The 21,538-nt window shown below is 41.5% G+C and overlaps 1 protein-coding gene and 1 long non-coding RNA gene across 8 annotated transcripts in view; one reads left to right on the plus strand and one right to left on the minus strand.

Moving 5' to 3' along the window:
• LOC116442964 overlaps positions 1 to 3,443 on the minus strand; it is a 41,007-nt gene extending 37,564 nt beyond the window's left edge. For 3 of the 4 annotated variants that reach the window (XR_004239705.1, XR_004239706.1, XR_004239707.1), the window contains exon 1: positions 3,362 to 3,443. This is a non-coding gene — a long non-coding RNA (uncharacterized LOC116442964). Of the gene's footprint in view, positions 1 to 2,802; positions 2,924 to 3,361 lie in introns of those variants that run through there. The other variant, XR_004239704.1, reaches the window with a different exon arrangement.
• PPP1R12A (protein phosphatase 1 regulatory subunit 12A) overlaps positions 3,192 to 21,538 on the plus strand; it is a 114,730-nt gene continuing 96,383 nt past the window's right edge. For 2 of the 4 annotated variants that reach the window (XM_032106672.1, XM_032106673.1), the window contains exon 1: positions 3,192 to 3,529. In XM_032106672.1, coding sequence (XP_031962563.1) covers positions 3,293 to 3,529 — 237 coding nt within the window. In that variant the 5' untranslated portion in view covers positions 3,192 to 3,292. The remainder of the gene's footprint in view (positions 3,530 to 21,538) is intronic. The other 2 variants (XM_032106671.1, XM_032106674.1) reach the window with 1 other exon arrangement.

A 21,538-nucleotide genomic window follows, 5' to 3' on the forward strand; every position in this document is an offset into this window, starting at 1 on the left:
ACTTATGCAGTTATCTAATTCACAGTTGTGATACTCTCTTGCAGTAGTGAGTCTTTTAGAATTAATTTGATACTCACTTTTAATATGGTCTTCAAAGACAGCCTTAATATATAAGTTTGCTCCAACCCTGTGCACAAATGAATTTAACACTTCATGCTTAGGCAGATAATTGGAAAAGAATTTCATATTTCTACAGAAATTATTATTGGTATTTACATATGTTTTTCTCAATTAGTATAGAATTAGAAGCCATAGACAGTCTCATCTCTCAGCTACACTGATTTTACAATGAAATGGAATGACATCAGACACGGGGTAGAATGGCATTAGGATGGGGTAAAGAATATGGCCCAATATGCCTTTGCTATTGAAATTACAAACATTTATGGGAGATATGAGATAGGAAAAAAATATAAATGGAAAACTGATTGTTGTTATTATTATTATTATTCCCTTCTTGAAGAGTAAGCACTTGCAGAGATTAACTAGTTTACATGAATGGCAGCTCTACTTTTTGCTTAAGGAAGATTATATGCTTTCCTAGATTTAAGAACCACATATAATTTCCAGCAGAGCAAACAGCTATCTCCAGAAGACATTTATATTCAATATAAATGGAATATCTGAGTTTCAGCTGACTGTACAAATGAATTATATCTTGCCTGTAGTGTCTGTAAAAACCCTCAAACATAACATAACTCCCAACCACGAGGTGTAATCCAAAAAAAATTAAAAAGTCAAGGAAAATAATGCAAAAATGTAGAACATACAAATAGCTGCAGTGTATGGAAAAATATTTGCTGAAGTTCTCTGAAAAGCTGGAGCTGAATCAGTGAAAAATCTTCCCTTGAAAGAAGAATAAAAGGAAAGTATGAGATCTGTTTTTTTAAACCAAATTAACTGTATTATACTTAAGAACAAAATTGAGCTGTAGAACCTCTGCATTTCACTAACAAGCCAAGAAGAGCAAGTTGGACTTAAAAAGAGGATCCATGACCAGAAAGAAAAAGCTGAGCTGGAAAACTGAAATCAAGGAGAGGGGACTCGGGCTCTGATGAAAACTTAGAAACATGCTCCGTGACATTGAAATTCCTGAGACAGTGCATCTTGAACACGTGCCTATCAATTTGCCTAGAATTACTTTGTTGCTAATAAAGCACTGTTTAAATACTGTTTGTTGAAATCAGTGTATTAGATTCTTCAGCTATGAGGCTTCTTGAAGAGTCAAATTATCAAACAGCCAGCTGAGAGAGAAGCAGCATGTTGGGGAGGTGACTTATAAAATATCTGAGACATCTGGGGCAGGAGAAGGCAGCTTTTATCCTGCGTTACCTTTTTCTGAGTTATAGTTTTCAGGTCCTTAGGAAATGGCACTGGGTTGAGAGTTTCTCCCCAAGGGAGTTTGCCCACAAGGACAAGACCACAGCAGGGGGCTGGAGCCTGTGCAAATTCACTCCTTAGACATGAGTCAGGCGATGCAGCCAAGCTCCTGGCTGGTAACTGTCCATTACATGCTGGTGGTACCAGTGCTATGCCAAAGCACAACTAAATCACTCAGGTGAGTAATAAACACTGCAAAGACTGGCTTTGAAGTGTGCAGTCAGCCATATTTTCAAACCCAGGAATATAAACTGTACCCCTGGATAGTCACACAGGCTGCCAATGGGAAGGTATAAATTGGGTGCCAGGTAATCTTTCATCCACCTACTTAGACTGCAAATCTTTCTCTGGCAAATCTGTCATCTTGACTGCCAGATGTTGTCTTTTGTTCTCAATCACATTACGCCTGCAAACTGTCAGTGTATGTATCTCATGCACCGCTGTATGAGTAAGTCTGATGGATATTATGCAAATATCTCCTGATGAAAATCTGTTCTGAAAGACATTAAGAACAGCACGTTGCTGCAGGTACCTTGTAACTACTACTTCTTGTGAAATGTCACTGATATCTTTATCAATAAAAATGGAAATAGGAGACTGAGTTGGCTGCAAGACTGCCCACCATGAGAAGGAGACATTACAATTAGAAAAGCACAAATCATGCAAAATTTGAAGTGTATGAGGTTTGGGGACCCTCTCAAACTATACTTTGTTTCCTATAATTAGTTGAAAATAAAATTTATTTTCCAGTAAATTCAAAACCACATTTTATCCCCAGAGATGATTCCATTTAAAGCAAAATACATATTGCTCCTAGCATAGAAAAAACTTTATTATCTGTAATAGCTTGGTTCCTAGAAGTTGCAACTCCGAACAAAAACATTTTAGTCTTTGTATCTTCAAATGCTGCGTGGTTTGTAGCTACTTGTTTTCTCCCAAGAGAAAGGATGGCTGTCCTATCCCAGGTTTTGACATCATGGAAGTGAACTGTAAGTGAAATGGACAATAAGCACAATCCATTGCCATGTAGAATGATAGAATCATAGAATGTTAAGGGGTTGGACTGGATCTTAAAAATCATCTAATCCCACTCCCCTCCCATGGGCAGCAACACCTCCCAGTAAACCAGGTTGGTCAAGGCCTTATATCCAAACTGGCTTTGAACACTGCCAGGGCTGGGGTTGCCTCCCTGAGCAACCTGTTCCAGTGTCTCACCACACTCATAGTAAAGAATTTCTTCTAATATCTAGTCTAATTTGTACCCATTACTTCTTGTCCTATCACTACAGTTCCTGACAAAGACTCTCCTTCCCTGACGGCCCCCTAAAGTGTAGAGGCAAATGGTGCTTTTGTCCAACAAGCTGGTCTGACGTGGTCGTTCCCAAAACAAAGGACCCTCAAGCAAGTTGCTCCATTTATTACCTTTTTTCCCGTCAAGTGGCTGCATGTGCCCCGTTTGCCAATACAGGCAGAAACACGGATGTTGCCGCAGGTGACAGAGGTCACAGGTACGGACGGGCAGCGCCTTTAGCGAATCTGCCCGACGGAGGCGGGGCGGGGCGGGGCGGGGCGGGGCGGGGCGGGGCGGGGCGGGGCGGGGCGGGGCGGGGCGGGGCGGGGCGGGGCGGGGCGGGGCGGGGCGGGGCGGGGCGGGGCGGGGCGGGGCGGGGCGGGGCTGCGCTGCCGCTGCCGGCCCCGCTCGCGCCCTTCCTCCCGCCCGCGGCCCCGCCCCCCCGAAATCTCGCGGGGTTATGCTAACGCCGCCGCCGCCGCCCCGCCCCTTCGCTCCCTGCCCACCCCGCGCCCTCCCTGGGCGGGTGAGCGCGCGCGGCCGCGGTGCGCTGTGGGATAGTGGCGGTATAAAGTGTACGCTCGGCGCGGCCGTGGCTGAGGGGGCCGGCGCGAGCGGGGTATGAAGATGGCGGACGCCAAGCAGAAGCGGAACGAGCAGCTGAAGCGCTGGATCGGCTCCGAGACTGACCTGGAGCCGCCTGTGGTCAAGCGCAAGAAGACCAAGGTGAAGTTCGACGACGGCGCCGTCTTCTTGGCCGCCTGCTCCAGCGGGGACACCGAGGAGGTGCTGCGACTGCTGGAGCGGGGTGCCGACATCAACTACGCCAATGTGGACGGGCTCACCGCGCTCCACCAGGTCGGTGCTGGGCCGATCGAGGGGGCCCTGGCCGGACTGGGGGGGGAGGCGAGGCCGGCCGACTGCCCCCCCCCTCCCCCCGGAGGAGGAGGAGGTGGAGGAGGAAGGGGCCGGAGGTGGCTGCGCTCCCTCCGCTGGGGGGTGTCGGGGCGGGGAGGTGGCGGTAGGGTCAGCCCGGGACCGGCCGGAGGGGCCGCGGGCCGAGCCCCCGGGCCGGCGGGGCTGCAGGGGCGGGAGGCTGCACCCCCTCCCCGCGGGCAGGGCGTCGGAAGGGGCGGATGGGCCTCCGGCGGGAAGGAGGTGCCGCTGACCCTTCTTTCGTTTTCCCCTCTTGGCAGCGCCTCCCTTGGAGGGCCGGGGGGAGCGGGCCCTGCCCTGTGTGGGCTGAGGGGGCCGGGGACAGGTGCCCCCCGGCGTGGGAGGGTGGCCGCAGGTGAGAGAAGCGGGGCCGCCTTGGGGGGCGCTTCCGCCGCTGCCCCTTGCCCGGGATCCCGGTAGCAGTTCCCCGCTTCCCTCGTCTGCCCGGTTCCGCAGTAGTTGAGCCGATTAAAGCCCGCTCGTGTGTGCGGGCGGGCGTGTTGAGAGACATCTATTTCTCTTCGGTTTCTAGGGGAAACCAGTGTTTTGTTCATTAGATAGAAACGCGTATCAGTGAGGGGCTGCTTGTTTTCGTTACCGATGACTCCCGCCGCAGCGTGAAAGCTGAATTTCAAGGGAAGCAGGGGTCTAAAATTTTTCTTCCGTTCGTTGGAAAGTAGTAAAAAATCCAGTCCGTATCCCTTTGTTCTGGTGTGGGTATGTGGGAGGAGGGTCGGTGCCGAGGGAGGTAACTTTCACTTGGGGCAGGGGGGGAATGGACGGGAAACTGGCTATGAAGTTTCCTCAAAATGGATGCTTTGTGCATGTTGAACTTCATAGCAGTCTGATTGGAATCTCAAAACGTTAGCCAAATAAGGAAAGGCTGTGGCAATCCGGAGATAATGCGGATTTGCCTGAATAGTTTTTTCCTCTAGAAGGCCAAAAGCTTCCACACAATATTAGATTCACTGAATATCTGGAAAGCAAAAAATTACGTTTGACAGACTACCTTCTCGTTCTTAAGTTTAGGAGTTGTTCAATAGTTAAAAAAAATCATCTTAATAATTATGTGTTGTAGGTTGATCAAGTAAAAATCTTCCCTAAATGGTTAGGTGAGGTAGTTTCTTACATTAAAAAAAAAAAAAAAAAAGACATGGTGAACTTGTTTTCCCTATCCCGTATAAGTTTTTCAAGGGTGTGAGGCTCTAGAAATACATAAATTGCCTTGCAGAACTGGATAGAATCCCCTCTTGAACATAGGATATACAATTTGCTCTGTTTCCTGTGTCTGAGTTGTCACTTGCTCCCCTGTAAAGGGTGTTGGTTTACTTTCAGTTGTGAACTGAAGTGGAAGAATGAGTGTGTTGTGGTTAAGCCTGTCAGCATGTTACTGCGACACGGTTACCTGACTGCAGGCTAGCCTGTCACTTTATTGCGAGGCTTTCTGTATTTATCCTCCTCTAATCAAGTTATGATTGCTTTGTGCTTCCAGGGAGCTCTGTACTAGAAGTTGTACCTTAACTGGTTAGATCCTTGGGTCTGCAAGTTGCTGTATTCTAGCCATTGGTAGGAAAGGATGACGTTTGGTTTAACTCTATTGTTAGAACAAGAGATGGTGTTCTCTCTTTCTGATGTCCGGAAAGATCCAGACATTTTCAAAATGTCTTTGATACTATATACAAAAAAAGCTTTAATCAGGATAATTCTGAGCTTATTCTCCCATTTTTTTTTTACCTTGTAGTCAGCTTGCAGTTTGGAAGGGCAAAGTCTAAGGGAACAGAGGTAAAGATTTACATCACTGCTAAATTTCTTGGTCACTCCTTCCCGCTTCCCTCCTTTAGTGATACCAAAGGACCTTTTCTGATTTTGATATTGAAAGCAAATAAGATCAGTTGTGAAGTTATAATCCTCTTGAGGCATTGTTGGCTGTTGCTATAAAAAAAGGTGTATAACAAATCCCTGCCTATGACTGAATCTGAATGGTTTCGCTTCATTATTAACACAAAATCTTATTTTCCTCTAATATGCCATATAAAAGGTGCAAATCACACATAATGTAGTCTTTAACTTGAATGAATTAATCTAATTTGGTTGTGGCATGAACAAAGCTGTGTCTGTTCTCAAAGGAAACTCTTCAAAAACTTGTCATTCTTCCTGGCAGTTTTGACTGACTGATGGTAGTTGTGTTCAAGTCCATGTTGTTGTTTTTAAGACTGCCATGGTATACTGTTGCTTTATGGTTCTTTGGCTGGTTGTTTTTTTTCTTGTTTTTGTTTTGTGTCATCAGTCAGATCCCATGTAGACATTGCTGCCTCAGAGGAATAAATTTATCTCAGCAAAGATAAAATGATTGTACTTTTTTGGGTTGTGTCCTTTTTGTCTTCCATCAATTTATTTTTTTCCAGTTAGAGAGCAAATGCATGTGTCTGAAATAATGATAGAATTAAATATTTAATATACTATTTAGGCTTTGATTTTCCTGCTACATATGGCAGTTATAGGAAGAGACTTAAGCTTTGTTTTCTTTTTCACAGCCCAGGTAGTTGGAAGTGCTGAGGGGAAAGTACCGTTAATCCTGAAATTCTGGTGAACTTCAGGTCTGGTCTTTAATGGAGCATCAAGCTTTGTTACTGAAACCATTTAGCTAAGCTTTTCCTCTTGAGTGGGGTAGAATGCCATTACCATCAGAAAGCTGCATGTAGAATTGTTTCTCTTTATGCATATGGGAAATAAAAAAATTACTTGACTTGGTAGCTGAGAGGAGGAAGTGGGGGGAGGATATATATATAGGTACTTGCTTCAGCTCTTGACACTGCCAGTGAGTGATTTTGTTTTATATCTGCATGTGCACAAATGAGTGGACTTGAGTGCATCGTATCTGAGGACAGGTCAATTAAAGTCTTTGGGATATTGCAGAAGATGAAAAGCTGTCATTAGGTGATGGTTATAATTCCTCTATGTAATTTTTGGTTCAAACCTCACTTTAAGAACTTGTTCTGCCCAAGTTCTCAGGCTAGGCCTTCAGCACAAAGGACAAAACTGTTGTGTACTGTTTTGCTATCTGTAAGATATATATGCAGTGTAGGATATTGCAGCAGAATAGTGTGTATGTATGTATCTGTAAGACCAGGAAGCTTTTAAATGAGAACTTAAATTTACAATCAGATGTCAATGCCATTACTCTAGTGGAGGTGGAAGTTCTGAATGTTGCACTTCCAGATAGATTTCATCCTGCATAACAGCTAACTTGTGCAGCTTTTCTAACTGCCTTAACAATAGAATGTCAGGGGAACTTGAGAGAAGAAAGAAGCTCAAAGGTGGGCTGTGACCTTGCAGATTATTAGTGGGGGGTAGAAGTGGCATATTGTGAAATAATCTTAAAAAAGGCTATATAGTATTTTCAATAAAACCTCGTCCCTTCTTAAGCAGACATATTTATTCAGCATGGGATTCAGTTCTCTCATGCTGAAAGCTTAACACCTATCATTCCTCAGTCTGGACTCTCTTCTGCTTTCCTTGGCTTTCATGAAAGAGGATTTAGTTCATTAGCTCTGTCTGGAATTTATTGCTTAAATGGCTGAAAGTAGTTTGTCTAGAAGTTACGTAGGGCTTTGTACAGGAAAGTGGAGCCCACCCTTTCTGGACAGCACCGTGGAAAGGCCGCATATAGTGCGGAGGGATCACGATGTGGCCAGTTTCCTGGAAGGCTGGATTTCCTGTGCACACTGCTCCTCTGGGAGTTATGGGTATGCGGTGTGGAGTACCTGCACACACCTCAGCACTAGCTGAGATTAGGCTGTGGTTAGGTATGACAATTTATGCAGCCTGCTTTTTGAGTGCCCTTTTTCTTTAAGGCTGCTCAGATTTAAGAGATGGTAACCTTATTTTTGGCCTCATTCTCTCTGGGTGAGGAAGGTGAGTGCTGTAGCCTAATTCCACCACACAGCATGAAAAGAACATGTCCTGCTGTCCTGATCTTGCCTGCTCCTGGGGAGGGTACTGCTTTTGATGTAAGGTAAAGCAAATTGTCTTGGCTGTTTGTGCACGGGGATCATTGCGTACCCACGGGGGGTGTTGTTGGTGAAGGCCCCTACTCCTTGCTGAGGGATTCATGTCATCTTTTTTGTTTGTGACAACTACAGTTTAATTAAGCAAAATTCCTTGAAGGCTGTCTCTCTGTATCAAATAGTTATTCTGCAGCTCTTTAGGTACTCAATTGAATGTGAAGATGAGACTGTTACCAACATTATAGTTACGTATTAGTTTGCACATAGAGCAGTATCCAGTGTTAAGTAGAAATTTTGGTTTGCTCCCTCTGTTGTAGGACTCTGCTGCATTTATCCCTGAATACTAATTAAGATTCTGTGTGTTTTACAGAATGCTTGTTTATTCTTTCTGAGTAAGGACAGTTATTGCTGTCTTAATATTTCCTTTGGGTTCTATGAGCTTTATTTCTTAGATAAGAAGTACCTTCCTTTGTGGGAGTTTTTGCAATTGTTTATGTGAAAAGTTCTGTCGGGGCTTCTGGTGGCATATTCTTAGTACCTGATATGGTAACAAATATGGATACCTTTGGCATCAACTGTGTCCTTGTTACGACACCCTTTCAAACAGCAACCAGTGATGCAAAAGGGACATAAAATCTACCAGCACTGAGAACTTAATAGGGGGCATTCCGGCTGCACTGTCCGGATCCCTTCTGATGAATGATAACAGAGCTCATGTATTTGAGCTGAGGCTACAACATGTGCAGCATGTCAAGTTGTAAGAGCAAAGAACAGGTTGCTAGTCTTAAATCTCTAGGGTGTTTGCATCGTAGCAGCAGCACCCTACAACCAAGGGTAAGGAAGGTGTATGGAAATAGCTCAAAACTATCCTAGTAACCTCCTAGCTATGCCTTTTACCATGACTTTTTCGGAGAATGAAAATACTGGTGCATGTGGTAAACTTGTTATTTTTTTGAAACTGTCAAGTAGGAGGACTTCGTTTTGTACAGAAAGGTTTGTACTGAGTTACAAAACTGATGCCTAAGTCTCACTGTTTGGAAAGGAACCAACCTTCTAATCACTAAACCTCCTATTGCTCTCATTGTAGATGTTCTACCACTGAGAATTTTGGAGTAATTTGCTCAGCTTGTTTTATTATTCTTTTATTGAGGCTTTTTTTTTTTTTTTTTTAAATCTGTGCAACAAAGCACAGAGAAAATGAGTCCAGAAATAAATGTAATGTTGACTTCACTCAGTGATCAGGCTACAGAGGCATATTTGTTTAAATTCCCTTTTGTAATTGGTTCTTGTGTGGGCCACAGCTCTTTCTCTCTGTAGTTACAGTAGCTAGGTTCAGATGATACAATAAGTACTTGTTAACTTCCTACTGATCTTGTCATCTAAGATTGGTTTTTTTTTTTTTTTTTTTTACTCTTTGAAATGAAGACAAGAAGAGGGGAAAAAAGGTGTGATTTTTCATCATATACTGTGAGTATAGTAGTGGAAATTTAAATGCTGTGTTCAAAAAATTGTGTTCTCCTTGGTGTTTTATAAAGGAAATTGGTAACAATCTCTTCACCCTTTTAGGTTTATTATTTCTGAGTGGTCTGTCAAATTTGAACCTGGGATTTCTGTGTATTTTCATTGCTATGGACGTTTCTTGTGCACAAACAGAATAACCCAAGAGAATTCTAGCAAATAGAAATTACTAAAAGTATTTAAAGCCAGTTTTCATGTTAGTGTAACTGACAGGTTTCTTAAACTTGCTAGTCATGGAGGAAGAGTTTTACATTCCAGTGTAAGGATGAGTTCAGCTGGTTGGGCTTTAGTATTTACTGAAGCTAATGTTCAGGGACAATTTCTGCTGGTCTTTAGATATGAATTTCACTGTAGCATTAATGCTGCTTTTACAATACAGCTTTGTCTGTGGTTTTCTATGTGTTCTGGTGTATTTTTGATATTGTTAGAACACTTTTTCGTGGTAAGTCATAAAAAAGCCCCTTGTAAGAGTAAAAGAGATAGGCTTTTGTATGTATGAATAAAATTGATATGAACACACTTGATTTAAGACCTTTTTGATTTTGACATTGTGGTAGCAAGAATGCTGTTTTACCAAGTTACTGAATTTCAGTTGTTAGCTAAATCTGAGGCTAGGAGACAGAAGCAGTCAGTATAAATCACTACTAGACATACCACTCTGGTGGGATCTGTATTCCAGGCTTAATGTATGCTACGTTTTAGTTGGAACAGATGGTTTGGCAGGCTCTTGTCCAGTTCTTTACTTGTTTATCCCTTTGCTCATGCTCTCACTTGCTCCCTTTCTCAAAGTTACTACTTAGGCTAGTAAGACACTTACTGCAATCCTCTCAAAAACTGAGAGCCCAGCAAATTGGTAGTCTCTCTTGGTGTAATTGTGTTTCCTGAGGCTGGGCTCAGTCCATGTGAAATTGAGGAACATGCACGTGTTCTAGCAAATAGAGAAATTTTATCTGAGGGTATATTCAGATGGGTTAGACTTAGACAAGCTAATATGCTCTGAAAGCAATGTGGTGGTAGTTCTGAACAACTGTAGCATGAATACACCTTTCTGGGATTCTTGAAACCAAGAAATTGTAAATTATGTCTCATTACTGCTGTATTGTAGTATAATTGTAGATCACACCAAGTAAGGCGTGCAGCATATGAGGACATTTGCCTAACAAATGTTTTGTCAGTGCCCAACAATATATTTTTCATTGATCTTGACAGCCGTAAAATGCAAACTGGAATGCAGCTGTAAGGCAGTGGAGCCATCCATAAGCTGGTCAGCCTCTGATGCTGCTGGATGGGTGGAGACATTCCAAGCTCCTTTACTTTCCTATATGCATTCCTGAAATGGCAGTCAATGGAAAGCGTGGCATAAGAGTAGCAGCATTCCTCAGCTGTTTCCTTTCTAGTAATTTCAAGTCTGTAAGATAGAACAAGAAGGCAAAAGATGATCATGATACTTGGGAGGGGGAGGGGAGGGCAGGGCAGAGCACTGTTGATGTGGGTTGTTTTTTTGTTTTTTTGGGTTTTTTTACTGCATTGTTTTGACAAGACCTGGTACCCAGCTCTTGTGTTTCAGTTGTTGAGCACACTGAATCAGCCGCTGTGCTTATCCTGGAAACACTGAATCTTTGCGGGCTCATTGACAAAACCAAAATTAAAGCAATGTGATGAAGTCTTTGAACAAGACTGTTTCCCATTTATGCCTGAGTGGTGTTAGCACTTACCCCATTACCAATATATTTGTTAGGCTAATGGCTTCTAAAGGTCTGCTAAACAGACTGAAGTGTGGAGTTGGCTTTAAGAAGAGGGTGAAACCCCTGAGAATCTTGACCAGTAAATGTAGCCTCATTTTGGGCCTACAGAAGTAGGTTTATCTTCAAGATGGCAAAGAAATAGTTCCTGTACTACTGTAGTTTCTGAATACTTAAATTTGGTCAGTAACTAGCACATAACCATCAATTTTAGTACTAAATTACCTGGTAAGCTATGGCTGTTAGAAATGGTTCTAGCCCTAAAACATTCAAAGGGGCCAAGTCTCACTGATATATTTTTTTATTTTTATTTCAGTCTGAAATACTCTGATTTTCCCATGCTATGATTGTAGTTCAGGGTCTTGAGTTACAACTATGAAAGCTTGCTTTGATGTGATCAGTTAGCCAGCCAGTGGTGATTATTATATGAGTTTTAGTTCTGGGGTGATTATTTAGTTTTGGAGTTTCTGTTTCACCACCCTAATTGTGAAGCTAGAAGAGTAACTGGAGTCTTCTAAATATATACTTCTTGAGTATTTGAGGTTTCTTGTACATCAGGGAATGACTTGCAAGTGTTGGCTTTGTGTTGTGGATTTTATATATATGAAACATTTCTTTTCAGTATCCTAGGGTTTTCTTTTTTTTTTTTTTTTGTTCCTTCACAGAACAACTGAGATGAATGTTAACATGAAACCTGTTTGTTAGTAGTTCTAACAAATGTCCAAACTTCTAGGATGAACTTACCGTACTAGTTTTCTTAAAATTTCTCACTTGAAGCAAGTATTTGTCAAAGGCAAAATAACAATATCTTCATCTGGTAACCAAGGTGAGCCCATCTGACAAGCATGTACACTGTATGTGTGTGGTCAGTGCTGCCTTCTGAAACAGTCAACTTTGAAGCTTTCACTGAGGAGCTGCATTCCTCTGTCAAATCCGGGATCCTTGTAGGCCCCTTTTGAAACTGGAATACCATTTCAGACTTATGGCTTTGGAACTTTCAGCTTACAAATATCCTGAAATTTGCTTTAGTGTTCTTGACTGAAAACCAATGCTTCTGTTACTGTAGTGGAAAAGTTGTTATTTTAAGGCTGCAAAGCATGTTGTCTGAAGTTTTAACAAAAGTGTTGTTGCTTGCAATGTGTTTGCAAATAGATGCAATACTAAATACTTAAATAAGTAGGCTTAATTAAGTGAATAATATTAATGAAATAAATTGGTTTTCCAAAAGTGTGCCTCCCCATTCCAGAGATGAAACAATCTGAAACTACTTGCATTATTTCCTCAATCAGTATGAATTATGACTACTATTCCTGTATTCTATAAAATATAAGTAACCCTGCTTATTGTTCTTGCAGCATCAAGTTGTTATTTTTTTATTTAGTTATGAAAAGTCAGTGCTCTTAAACTTGTTTTGCTAATCTGTTCTTTGGCAGTATTTTGAACATGGTACTTTAGGTGCTAAACCTGCTGAAAATTTGGACAAAATTAATTACCTTAAGTTTTATCCAAAATGAAGAGTGAAAATTAGGGTGCCAACATTGTGTCTGCAGGCCAAATGTGGACTCCTGATGAAAAATCTCATTTCTATCAAATCAGGTAAAACAATGTCTTTAGAAAGCTTGCCAAACTTCACGATTTGCTACCACTTTGATTTTATTCAGCTACTGCAGCAAATTGAATTATTTTAGGTCCTGTTGTTTTTTATGAGGAGCCTGCACTTCTTCTCCTCAGTAGAAGATAAAAGTTTAATGCTTACCTCTGAAGGAAGAATTTTTGTGTAGTGTCAGTTTCTTGGTTTCTGAGTACAGCAGAGCAAAGGGTGTGAGTTGTGCTAGCACTTGGACTGTCAGTGGGTTTTTGTTTATGAACCTCTCTGGACATGGCTTTCTGGTCACTCATTTTCTACTTTCTTGCAGACAGCCTAGCCAAATGCTTGGCACTTGTCTCTCTATAGCTATACTTGGATGTGTGTAATAGTGGTAGTGAATGCTAATGCTTGTATGTCAGTGCTTATCAGGTATTTGTACACTTAGGAAGAGAAACAGCTTTCCTCCATCTCTGCAGAGGAGTAACTTAACAGGTCTAGTAGCTCTTGTACTTAACACTTCTTATAGACTTATAAAATATTGAAGGCGGGGTTTGGCTTGATCTATCAAACATGACTCCAAAGAAAACTCACGAAGTTACTGTAGAAACAAGTTTTACCTATAGCTCTAGGTAAATACAGCAGTGGTGATTTAAAAACTACCATTTTTAAGGAAAATAGAGAACAACTTGGTGTGAATGACAGAAGATACATTATATATTTTGTAAAGTGTTTTATCAGTTACCCGTGTGGGATCTGGGGATGGGAGAGCTCTTTCTCAGTTGTTTTCTCAGCAATTGAAGAGATTGCTGTACTCTGTAACAGTAAAAAATGTGTTGATTGTAATTATAGCAAATAGCATTTGCAAGCTCAAGTAGCTGTTAAGACGTGACTGCTGCAGATTAGAATTTTTTGCTACAAGGAGCTTAATCTTGTGAGAATCACTGTACCTGTGAACAAAGTGTCTGGAGCCTAAGCATTAGTAGGTTCTGTGGCACAAGGAACATGGAAACAGAAGTTTTTCTGGATGTGTATTCAGCAGTTCCCAAGGGAAGATCAACAGCTTCAGTTTGACTTACAAAAACTTTAGAAAAGTCAGGAAAGGCTACTAAAATAAAATGTGTGATTAATAAGATGGATTTCAAAAGCTGTTGCTGTAATTAATGGTTTGGCATCCTTTTTTAGAGTAAGACACCTGCCATGTCAGGTGCATATGCTGGATTAAAACATGAAACCAAAAAAGCTCTGGCATAGAAAAGCTTGCATGACAGTAGTCCTGTTAAAAATACTTTTCATTTTAAGTTTGTTTTTAGGATTTTTTGTTTGTTTTTTTTTTTCCAAAACATGGCATATAAATAAAAGTATCAGTAAAAGTTGAAGGCATGCTAACTATAGGGATTCAAATAAAAGACCAAATAGCACTTAAAAGTAACTTTCCATTAAGAAACCTTGGCATCAGAGCCATAGCTTCTTCAGTGACATCATTTGTCAGCTACTCAGAGATGTAACTAAAGTGCTTGAAGAGCTGTTGTATAATTTCCCTTTTTTGGGAGATCCTCCAAGGGCTTTGTATATCAACAGTTGCTTACCTGCACATATTGTAACAAGTACTTTGTCTTTTCAAGACAAACTCTCATGATGGCATTTGAAAGGCTTTGTTCTTTAATTTCTTCTAGGACTTTGAGCCCTTTTAATTTCTTCTCTGTAATTATCTAATTTTATTTATATTGCCAAGCTAAATGACTTAAATATGGGAGAATTTTCTGGGTGTTTTTTTCCAGTTCATTTTGCTATGTCATGTTTCACTGCTGATAATGTATTTGATAACATGCTTTGCATTCTGTTGATACTTGGAGGGTGCTTATGCAGAATTTAAACAACTAACAGTCTAAGTCAACTGATTTGGACTGCTTCGTTGCAGCTTAAACTGTAAATATTACTTGGGTTTTGAACTTTAGGTCAGAACCTTCAGTTTTTAAAACAAAAATGGTTTAAAATCTGGCTTCAGCTGTTTTGCAGTTGATCTCATGATAGGCTGTAAAGTTGAGGAGTGTCACTTAACTAGGAGTGATATCACTAACTTTTTGAATACACTTCTGTACTTATCTTTTGGTAGCTGTCTGTGATTCATGAGACCTGTATTACAACATACAGTTGCGTAAGTTTCTCTTTTTAAGAAGTTCTGTGATCTAGATGAAGGTGGGCATAGGAAAACACAGGCCAAAAAAATAATCTGATCCTAGGATAGAACAGTGACAGAGGTAAGAATTTTTTTGATCCAGGTAAATTGCCCCCATTTGTCTTTTTCTGTCCTCCTCTCTCCTTGTTCTGCTTGTGTTACAGAAACTGGATTTTTTTACCATCAAATCCATCTGCCTCATAGCTTTTAATAAATAAATGGCATTGGTTGGCTATTGGTGCTTTTAGAGTTATAAAAGCAGTCTCCAAATTCAAGTCTTCGCCTGTAGAGAGCTTAACAGTGTGCTGGTGTTTGTAGAAACCCAGCATGTGCCCTACTTTGATTTCTTTCTCCAAGAAAGGTCTGGTGAGGGTTGGTTTGTTCAGTACTATCAGCAACCATTGAGACATATGATGTTTATATCTCTGCTTTTCCTCCTCCTCTATAGGATACCTAAGATGACTCTCCATCCCCCCAAACCCATGACTGCACTATAAATTTCTCTCTGGAATGTTTTGACTTTGCTTAATGCAAGGAATTACAGAATATAAGGAATTGTTCCTGTAAAGCCAAATATGTAAACCAAAGGTTTCCTTATACTTTGGCTTTTGTCAGCCTCAGAGTGTAGGTTTTGAAATGCTTCTAGCACTTCCAGTTACTCTTGATTCACTGAGAATATTATGGCTCCATTAAAGTGTATACTTTCTTAATCCCAATTGTTTTTCATAGAATGTTAAGGGTTGGAAGGGACCTTAAAGATTGTCTAATCCCAACCAAACCCCTGCCGTGGGCAGTGACAGCTCCCGCTAGACCAGGTTGGTCAAGGCCATATCCAAACTGGCTTTGGACACTGTTAGGGCTGGGTCATCCACAACCTCCCTGGTCAACCTGTTCCGGTGTCTCACCAGCCTCACAGTAAAGAATTGCTTCTGCTATCTAGTCTAAATTTCCCCTCTTCCTATTTGTACCCATTGCTCCTGGTCCTATCATGACAGTTCCTGACAAAAAGTCCTTCTCCAGCTTCCCGGTAGGCCCCCTTCAGGTACTGGAAGATTACTGTGAGGTCTCCATGCAGCCTTCTCTTCTCTGGGTTGAACAGCCCTGATTCTCTCAGCCTGGCTCTGCAGGGGAGGTGCTCCAGTCCTCTTCTCAACTTCATGGCCCTCCTCTGGGCTTGCTCGAACAGTTTCATGCCCTTATTTTGGGAGCATCAGAGCTGTACACAGCACTCCATGTGGGGTCTCACAAGAGCAGTGTAGAGGGGGAGAATCTCCTCCTTCGGCCTGCTGGCCACACTCCTTTTGATGCAGCCCAGGGTATGGTTGGCCTTCTGGCCTGTGATTGTATGCTGACAACTCATGTTGAGTTTTTCATCAGACATCACCCTCAATTCCTTCTCCACAGAGCTGCTCTCAATCATCTCTCTGCCCAACCTGTAGGTGTGTCAGGGTGAAGTCCAGTTTTAGTAATGCTCTGGCTTTAGAAGTTGCATATAAGAATCTTTCTTAAAATCTTAGGTTAAGATGCAGATTAGGCACAGTTTAGGCAGTGTGGTGGTGGGGGGTTCTGCAATTTTCTAGCTTTCTGAATGTAGGACTTAAAGTTCTAGACAGTGCAGTGGGCTTGAATTTTATCAGTTGGTGGAACCTGACTCCATGATAACAAATGGTGGAAAGAAGTTATTAACCACTCTAGTCAGTATTGCAAAAAGTTGTCAATTTCTTAGAGGATAAGTATGATTCCCTCCTTGTCCGAAACACTGTATTCCTACAACAGCAATACTGTTGCCAGTTTAGCAGAGAATGAGGAATGGAGGGAAGTTCTTCCTAATATGTGATCACAGAATTAACTAGGTTGGAAAAGACCTTTAAGATACAGTCCAACCTATGACCTTAAACCACCTTGTCAACTAGACCATGGCGCTAAGTGCCACATCCAGTCTTTCCTTAACACCTGCAGGGACAGTGACTTTACCATCTCTCTGGGCAGCCCACTCCAATGCCCTGTGACCCTTTTGTGAGGAATTGCTTCTTAATGTCCAACCTAAACCTCCCCTGGCACAGCTTAAGTCTATGTCCTCTTATCCTATTGCTGGTTGCCTGGGAGAAGAGACCAACCCTCACCTGGCTCCAGCCTCCTTTCAGGTGGTTGTAGAGAGTGATGGGGTCTCCCCTGAGGCTTTTCTCCAGGCTAAACATCCCCAGCTCCTTCAGCTGCTCCTCTTAGGACTTGTGTTCCAGACCTTTCACCAGCCTTGTTGCCCTTTTCTGGACATGCTCCAGCATCTCGATGCCCTTCCTAAATTGAGGAGCCCAGCACTGGGCACAGCACTCAAGGTGTGGCCTCACCAGTGCTGAGTACAGGGGAAGAATCACTTCCCTGGTCCTGCTGGCCACAGAATTTGCCTTCTTGGCCACATGGGCACAGCTGGCTGTCTGCTGCTGTCAGTCAGTACCCTCACATCCCTTTCTGCCTGGCTGGTGTCCAGCCACTCTGTTCCAGCCTGTAGTGCTGCCTGGGGTTGTTGTGGCCCAAGTGCAGGACCCAGCACTTGGTCTTGTTGAACCTCATATCACTGGATTCAGCCCATGGATCCAGCCTGTGCAAGTCCTTCTGAAGAGCCCTCCTACCTTCCAGCAGATCAACACTCACACACAACTTGGCGTCGTCTGTGAATTTCCTAATGGTAGACTCAATCCCCTCATGCAGATCATCAATAAAGACATTAAATAGGACGGGGCCCAACGCTGATCCCTGAGGGAGGCCACCAGGGACTGTCCACCAACTGGATGTGGCACCAGTCACTGCTCCTTGGGCCCAGCCATCCAGCCAGTTCTTAACCCAGCAAAGGGTGTGCTTGTCCAAGCCATGGGCTGCCAGCTTTTCCAGGAGTATGCTGTGGGGGACAGTGTCAAAGGCTGATGAGTAGCAGAGTGATAGGGTCTTCTGGAATAACTAGGGAAAGGTAATGTGTCTGCCCCATTTTCTGCAAGGGGGGGTGGAGGAAGTGAGTATACTTCAATTTGAAAATTACACCAGGCACAGTGCCTAAACTGAAAAATACAGCAGGGCTATAATGCAGTGCCTAGATGGACTGGTCTGTCATGATAGAGAATCCTCTCCTTAGCCAGCAAGGGGTGAGTTTCTGCAATTGAGTCAGCGGTCTGGCTACTTCGCTGTCTTGGATTTAAATGTGTACTCTGAGGCTTGTTTAACCTGAGGCTTTTGACTTGTCATCAGGTGTATCCCTTTGTCACAGGTAATGTCCAGAAAAGCAAGAATCAAAGGGAAGTGCTGCATCTCATTGAAACAGTGCAAAAGGTCAGATTGAACTGGTTATGGTAAAGGTTGTAGGACGTGCAGTATTGAGTAAACCTTACTGAAAACCTTTTTCTGAAGATGCTGTTGTTACAAGCAGCTGTGGTCAAGAAAAGTTAAATTTTTGCAACAGAAATAGGTATATTTATAGGCAGGTATGAGGAGGTTATAGATTAGAGCAAACTTTTAGGGATTTGATTGTTTACTTAGCTTTAGAAGTATTTGGAGATGTCAGACTTTCTGATCTATTTCACTTAAAGAACTTTTCATTTCTACCCCAAAGAGTGGGAGTGTGTTTTTGAAACAGGCTGCTGTGATGGTTATGGTCTAAGTGTATATACTTTTCTCCTCTCCCACTTCAAGTGTAAGTTATATTTTATGGTTAATAAATCTTAACATTGAGTGACTTGTCTTTGCAGCTATTAAGAATTGTTTTCATGTCATATAGTGATACATGTGATACCCCCTGTGTTCAGGGTTGAATAGGCAGGTGTGCTCTAGAACCTTCGGATGTGTAGTAGTCATGTAATTAATCTGTAATATCACTACGTCTTCATACTGTTTTTACTAGAGTTTACATGTAGTTACTACAGTTCCTGTATGGATAGGAGAGGTGTCTAGTTGATTGGCAGTGCTCTTCAGCCATAAAGCAAAGAGCTAAAATTTTGGCTTTAATTAAGTCTCTGAATCTGATGCAATAAACTTTTGCAACATTGTTTTTGAGCTTGGGAATTGAAGCCAATGTCAGTAATATTTTTTTTGGAAGAATGTTCAAATTGACAAGCTTTAACTTTCAAGTCTCTAATTTAGTGTTGTTTTTGACCTGTGATTTCAATATATGTGTCACGTACAATTAAAGAATTCTGCATTTTCTGTATTGTCATAATTCTTTCCTGTATTTTGCCAGTAGTCATAACAACTTGTACTTCCACTAAGCACCATAAATCACTAATCTTTTTTTTTTCCCTGAGCTCTTGCAAAGGACTGTGGGGAAGGAAAAGGATGGATGTTCTGCATTTGCTAATTGGTAAACGTACAAGCTGTACATGCCACTGAATATGGAGATAGTCTTTGAATACATGAAGCCAAAATCCTGGCTCTCCATCACTGTGATATGGGATTATTTACTTTGTAATTTCATCCAACATTTGAGCTACAACTCCTAGAAGTAGATATTAAATTTTCCAGTAGTAGCTGAATCTCAGGAGTAAAGCTCAGTGCAAGTTTTGCCTCAGTTGATGAAGTCCTAGAACACTTACTTTGATGAATTTGGATTTTATTTTGTGCATGTACAGGCACAGGCAGCTCCTTCTGCTTGTAACCAACTATGATGTGTAATCAAGTATAGCCAGATTGCTCTGACCTCCTGCAAGCTGGTCTCCTAAAATGGAAATTATTCATTTTGCAGATGGAAATTGGAGCCAAGAAGCTGTGAATTCTAGGACACGAATACTGAAGCAAATTAATAACTTTGTTCTTCTGTTCAAAAACCAAATGAGAGTTGAGTCTTGCATTCGCCACTTGCTTTCAATCTGTGATTTTTTTTCCAAAAAGTCAGCAAGTATTTGTATGAAGACACTGCTTACTATCCAGAGTTTTTTGTTTCTTTTTTCAAATAAGTCTTTTCTTCGTAACTCTTACTTTCCCTAGTTTCCTCACCTAAAACTACAAACTCTTGCTTTTCCCTAACCTTTACTTCTGTGGCTGCTGTTTTAGGGAGTTAGTGTTACTTTGCATTGAATCAACTTTTACTGATTGAATGGCAGGAAACCAGGATAGGTTGACAAATATGTACATTTTCATGCAGCAGTGACACTGATCACCTGTGGTTGTAGAGGTTGGTATGGAATTGCTAAGAGGCCTATTAGAAGTAGAGGTGACAAATTACATGCTTAAAAGCACACTTCCATGAATCTGTGACTCAGTATTAAATGTACTGGAAGATTTACTGTTTCATTCTTAGTTTAGCTTTGGAAATCGAAGACAAAAACTGGGTGAAATTGTACTAGTGCTGTTGCTAGTGTTCTGTGCTGTTCCTAGGGGACTACTTATTTAAACTTATAAAACCGTCATTAAACTGTTGTAGAAATCTTCAGTCTTGTGTGAAAGCTTGCTGCGTATTTTAGGTTTTCATGGAGGCTTGGAACTAGCACTACTTCAGGTTTAGTTTTTGACAAAAATCTGACTTGCAGGCAGAAGCAGAGCTGGAAATACATGCAGGCAAACCACCAAACAGTTCTGTTAACATGTTCCCAAGGGTCCTGTGTACACTGGAAGAAAAATTATGCAGCCTCCTTAATCTGCATTCCTGGTAGCCATACTGAAACTTTGCCTTTAAAGAAAGAAGGCTTTTGTGGTTGTACCCTAAGGCTGCAGAAAAACCCCAAAACCCTAATGCAGTGAGAGATGCAAACTGGTAAGCATCTTTCCCAATATCCAGATCACACTAAGAATTCTTTTTGGTGGAAAGTGCTTTTTTGGATGACAATTAAGAAGGTGAAAGACAAAATAGAGAGTTGTGGTTTGCTGAAAATGATGTAAAAGAGAAAAAACCCTCAAAACTGTTATATTTTGGTGCCTTATTTTTTTTTCTTCCCGAGGTTAACAGAAGGAATAAAGTGAGTTTTGTTTTGCACATCTTTTTCCTATGTGCATTTAGCCAGCAATTTTAGAATGCTGTTTGATATTATATTGACCTTGATACCTCGTAGTGTGGTCTTTCCTGTTTTAGTCAGTCTGAACAAGGAGTTTCTCCCCAGTCTAAATGCAGGCATACAGGCTTCAGTCTGCTGAACAGGGATGTCTTTGCTCAATCTATTCCTGGATCTAAGAGCTTCCTTTCTTTGGCAGGTAGGTAGGCATGTGTTGTAATCTTTCCACCTACTGCAAAGTTAGTCTGGACAGAAGTTGTACGGTCTTAATTCCTGAAAAGCATGATGTAGGAAACAGAGAAATGAGTGGAGAGGAGGAATTGCTGCAGATTCTCAAGCAGAAAGGCTTTGTTACAAAAAGAGAGTAACAAGTTTTGTTATAGCAAAGCATTCTTTGTTCCACAAAGCAGAAATGTAAAATGCAGTTGTTAACTTCAGGGCTGTGTAAGTAAGCAAATGTTTATTTAATACATGAGTTATCTTACATTACTTTCCTAGAGTTTGTAGCAGTCTTGCCTTACATTGTCTTTTGACTTTTTTTTTTTTTTTTAATGATATGTGAACTGGTGACTAAAACATGCCAGGAGGCACTGGCTTCATGAGAAATGAGTTAGAACAGAAGGTGGGTTTTTTGGTGTGGCTTTTTTTTTTTTAATAGAAGTATGGTTTAGATTGTCTGCTTTGAATAATGTTTCTCTGAATTGGATACAGAAACTTAGATGCCCAGTATAGTTCTTCAGGAGTATTGTTTGGGGAGATCGGGACTTTTGCTAGTGTGCTAACTAATGCTTGTCTGTGTGGTTTTCTTGTTTTGTTTTTATTTTTTTTTTTTTTTTTTCCTTTTTTGGAGACACTGCTGGGTTTTGCTACACTTCGATAGCTTTTTGGCTATTGAAGCAGAAGTTTCTTCCAGAAAACCTGAATTGCTCCA

This window comes from Corvus moneduloides, chromosome 4 (genome assembly GCF_009650955.1).
Source record: "Corvus moneduloides isolate bCorMon1 chromosome 4, bCorMon1.pri, whole genome shotgun sequence".
NCBI classification, from domain to species: Eukaryota; Metazoa; Chordata; class Aves; order Passeriformes; family Corvidae; genus Corvus; species Corvus moneduloides.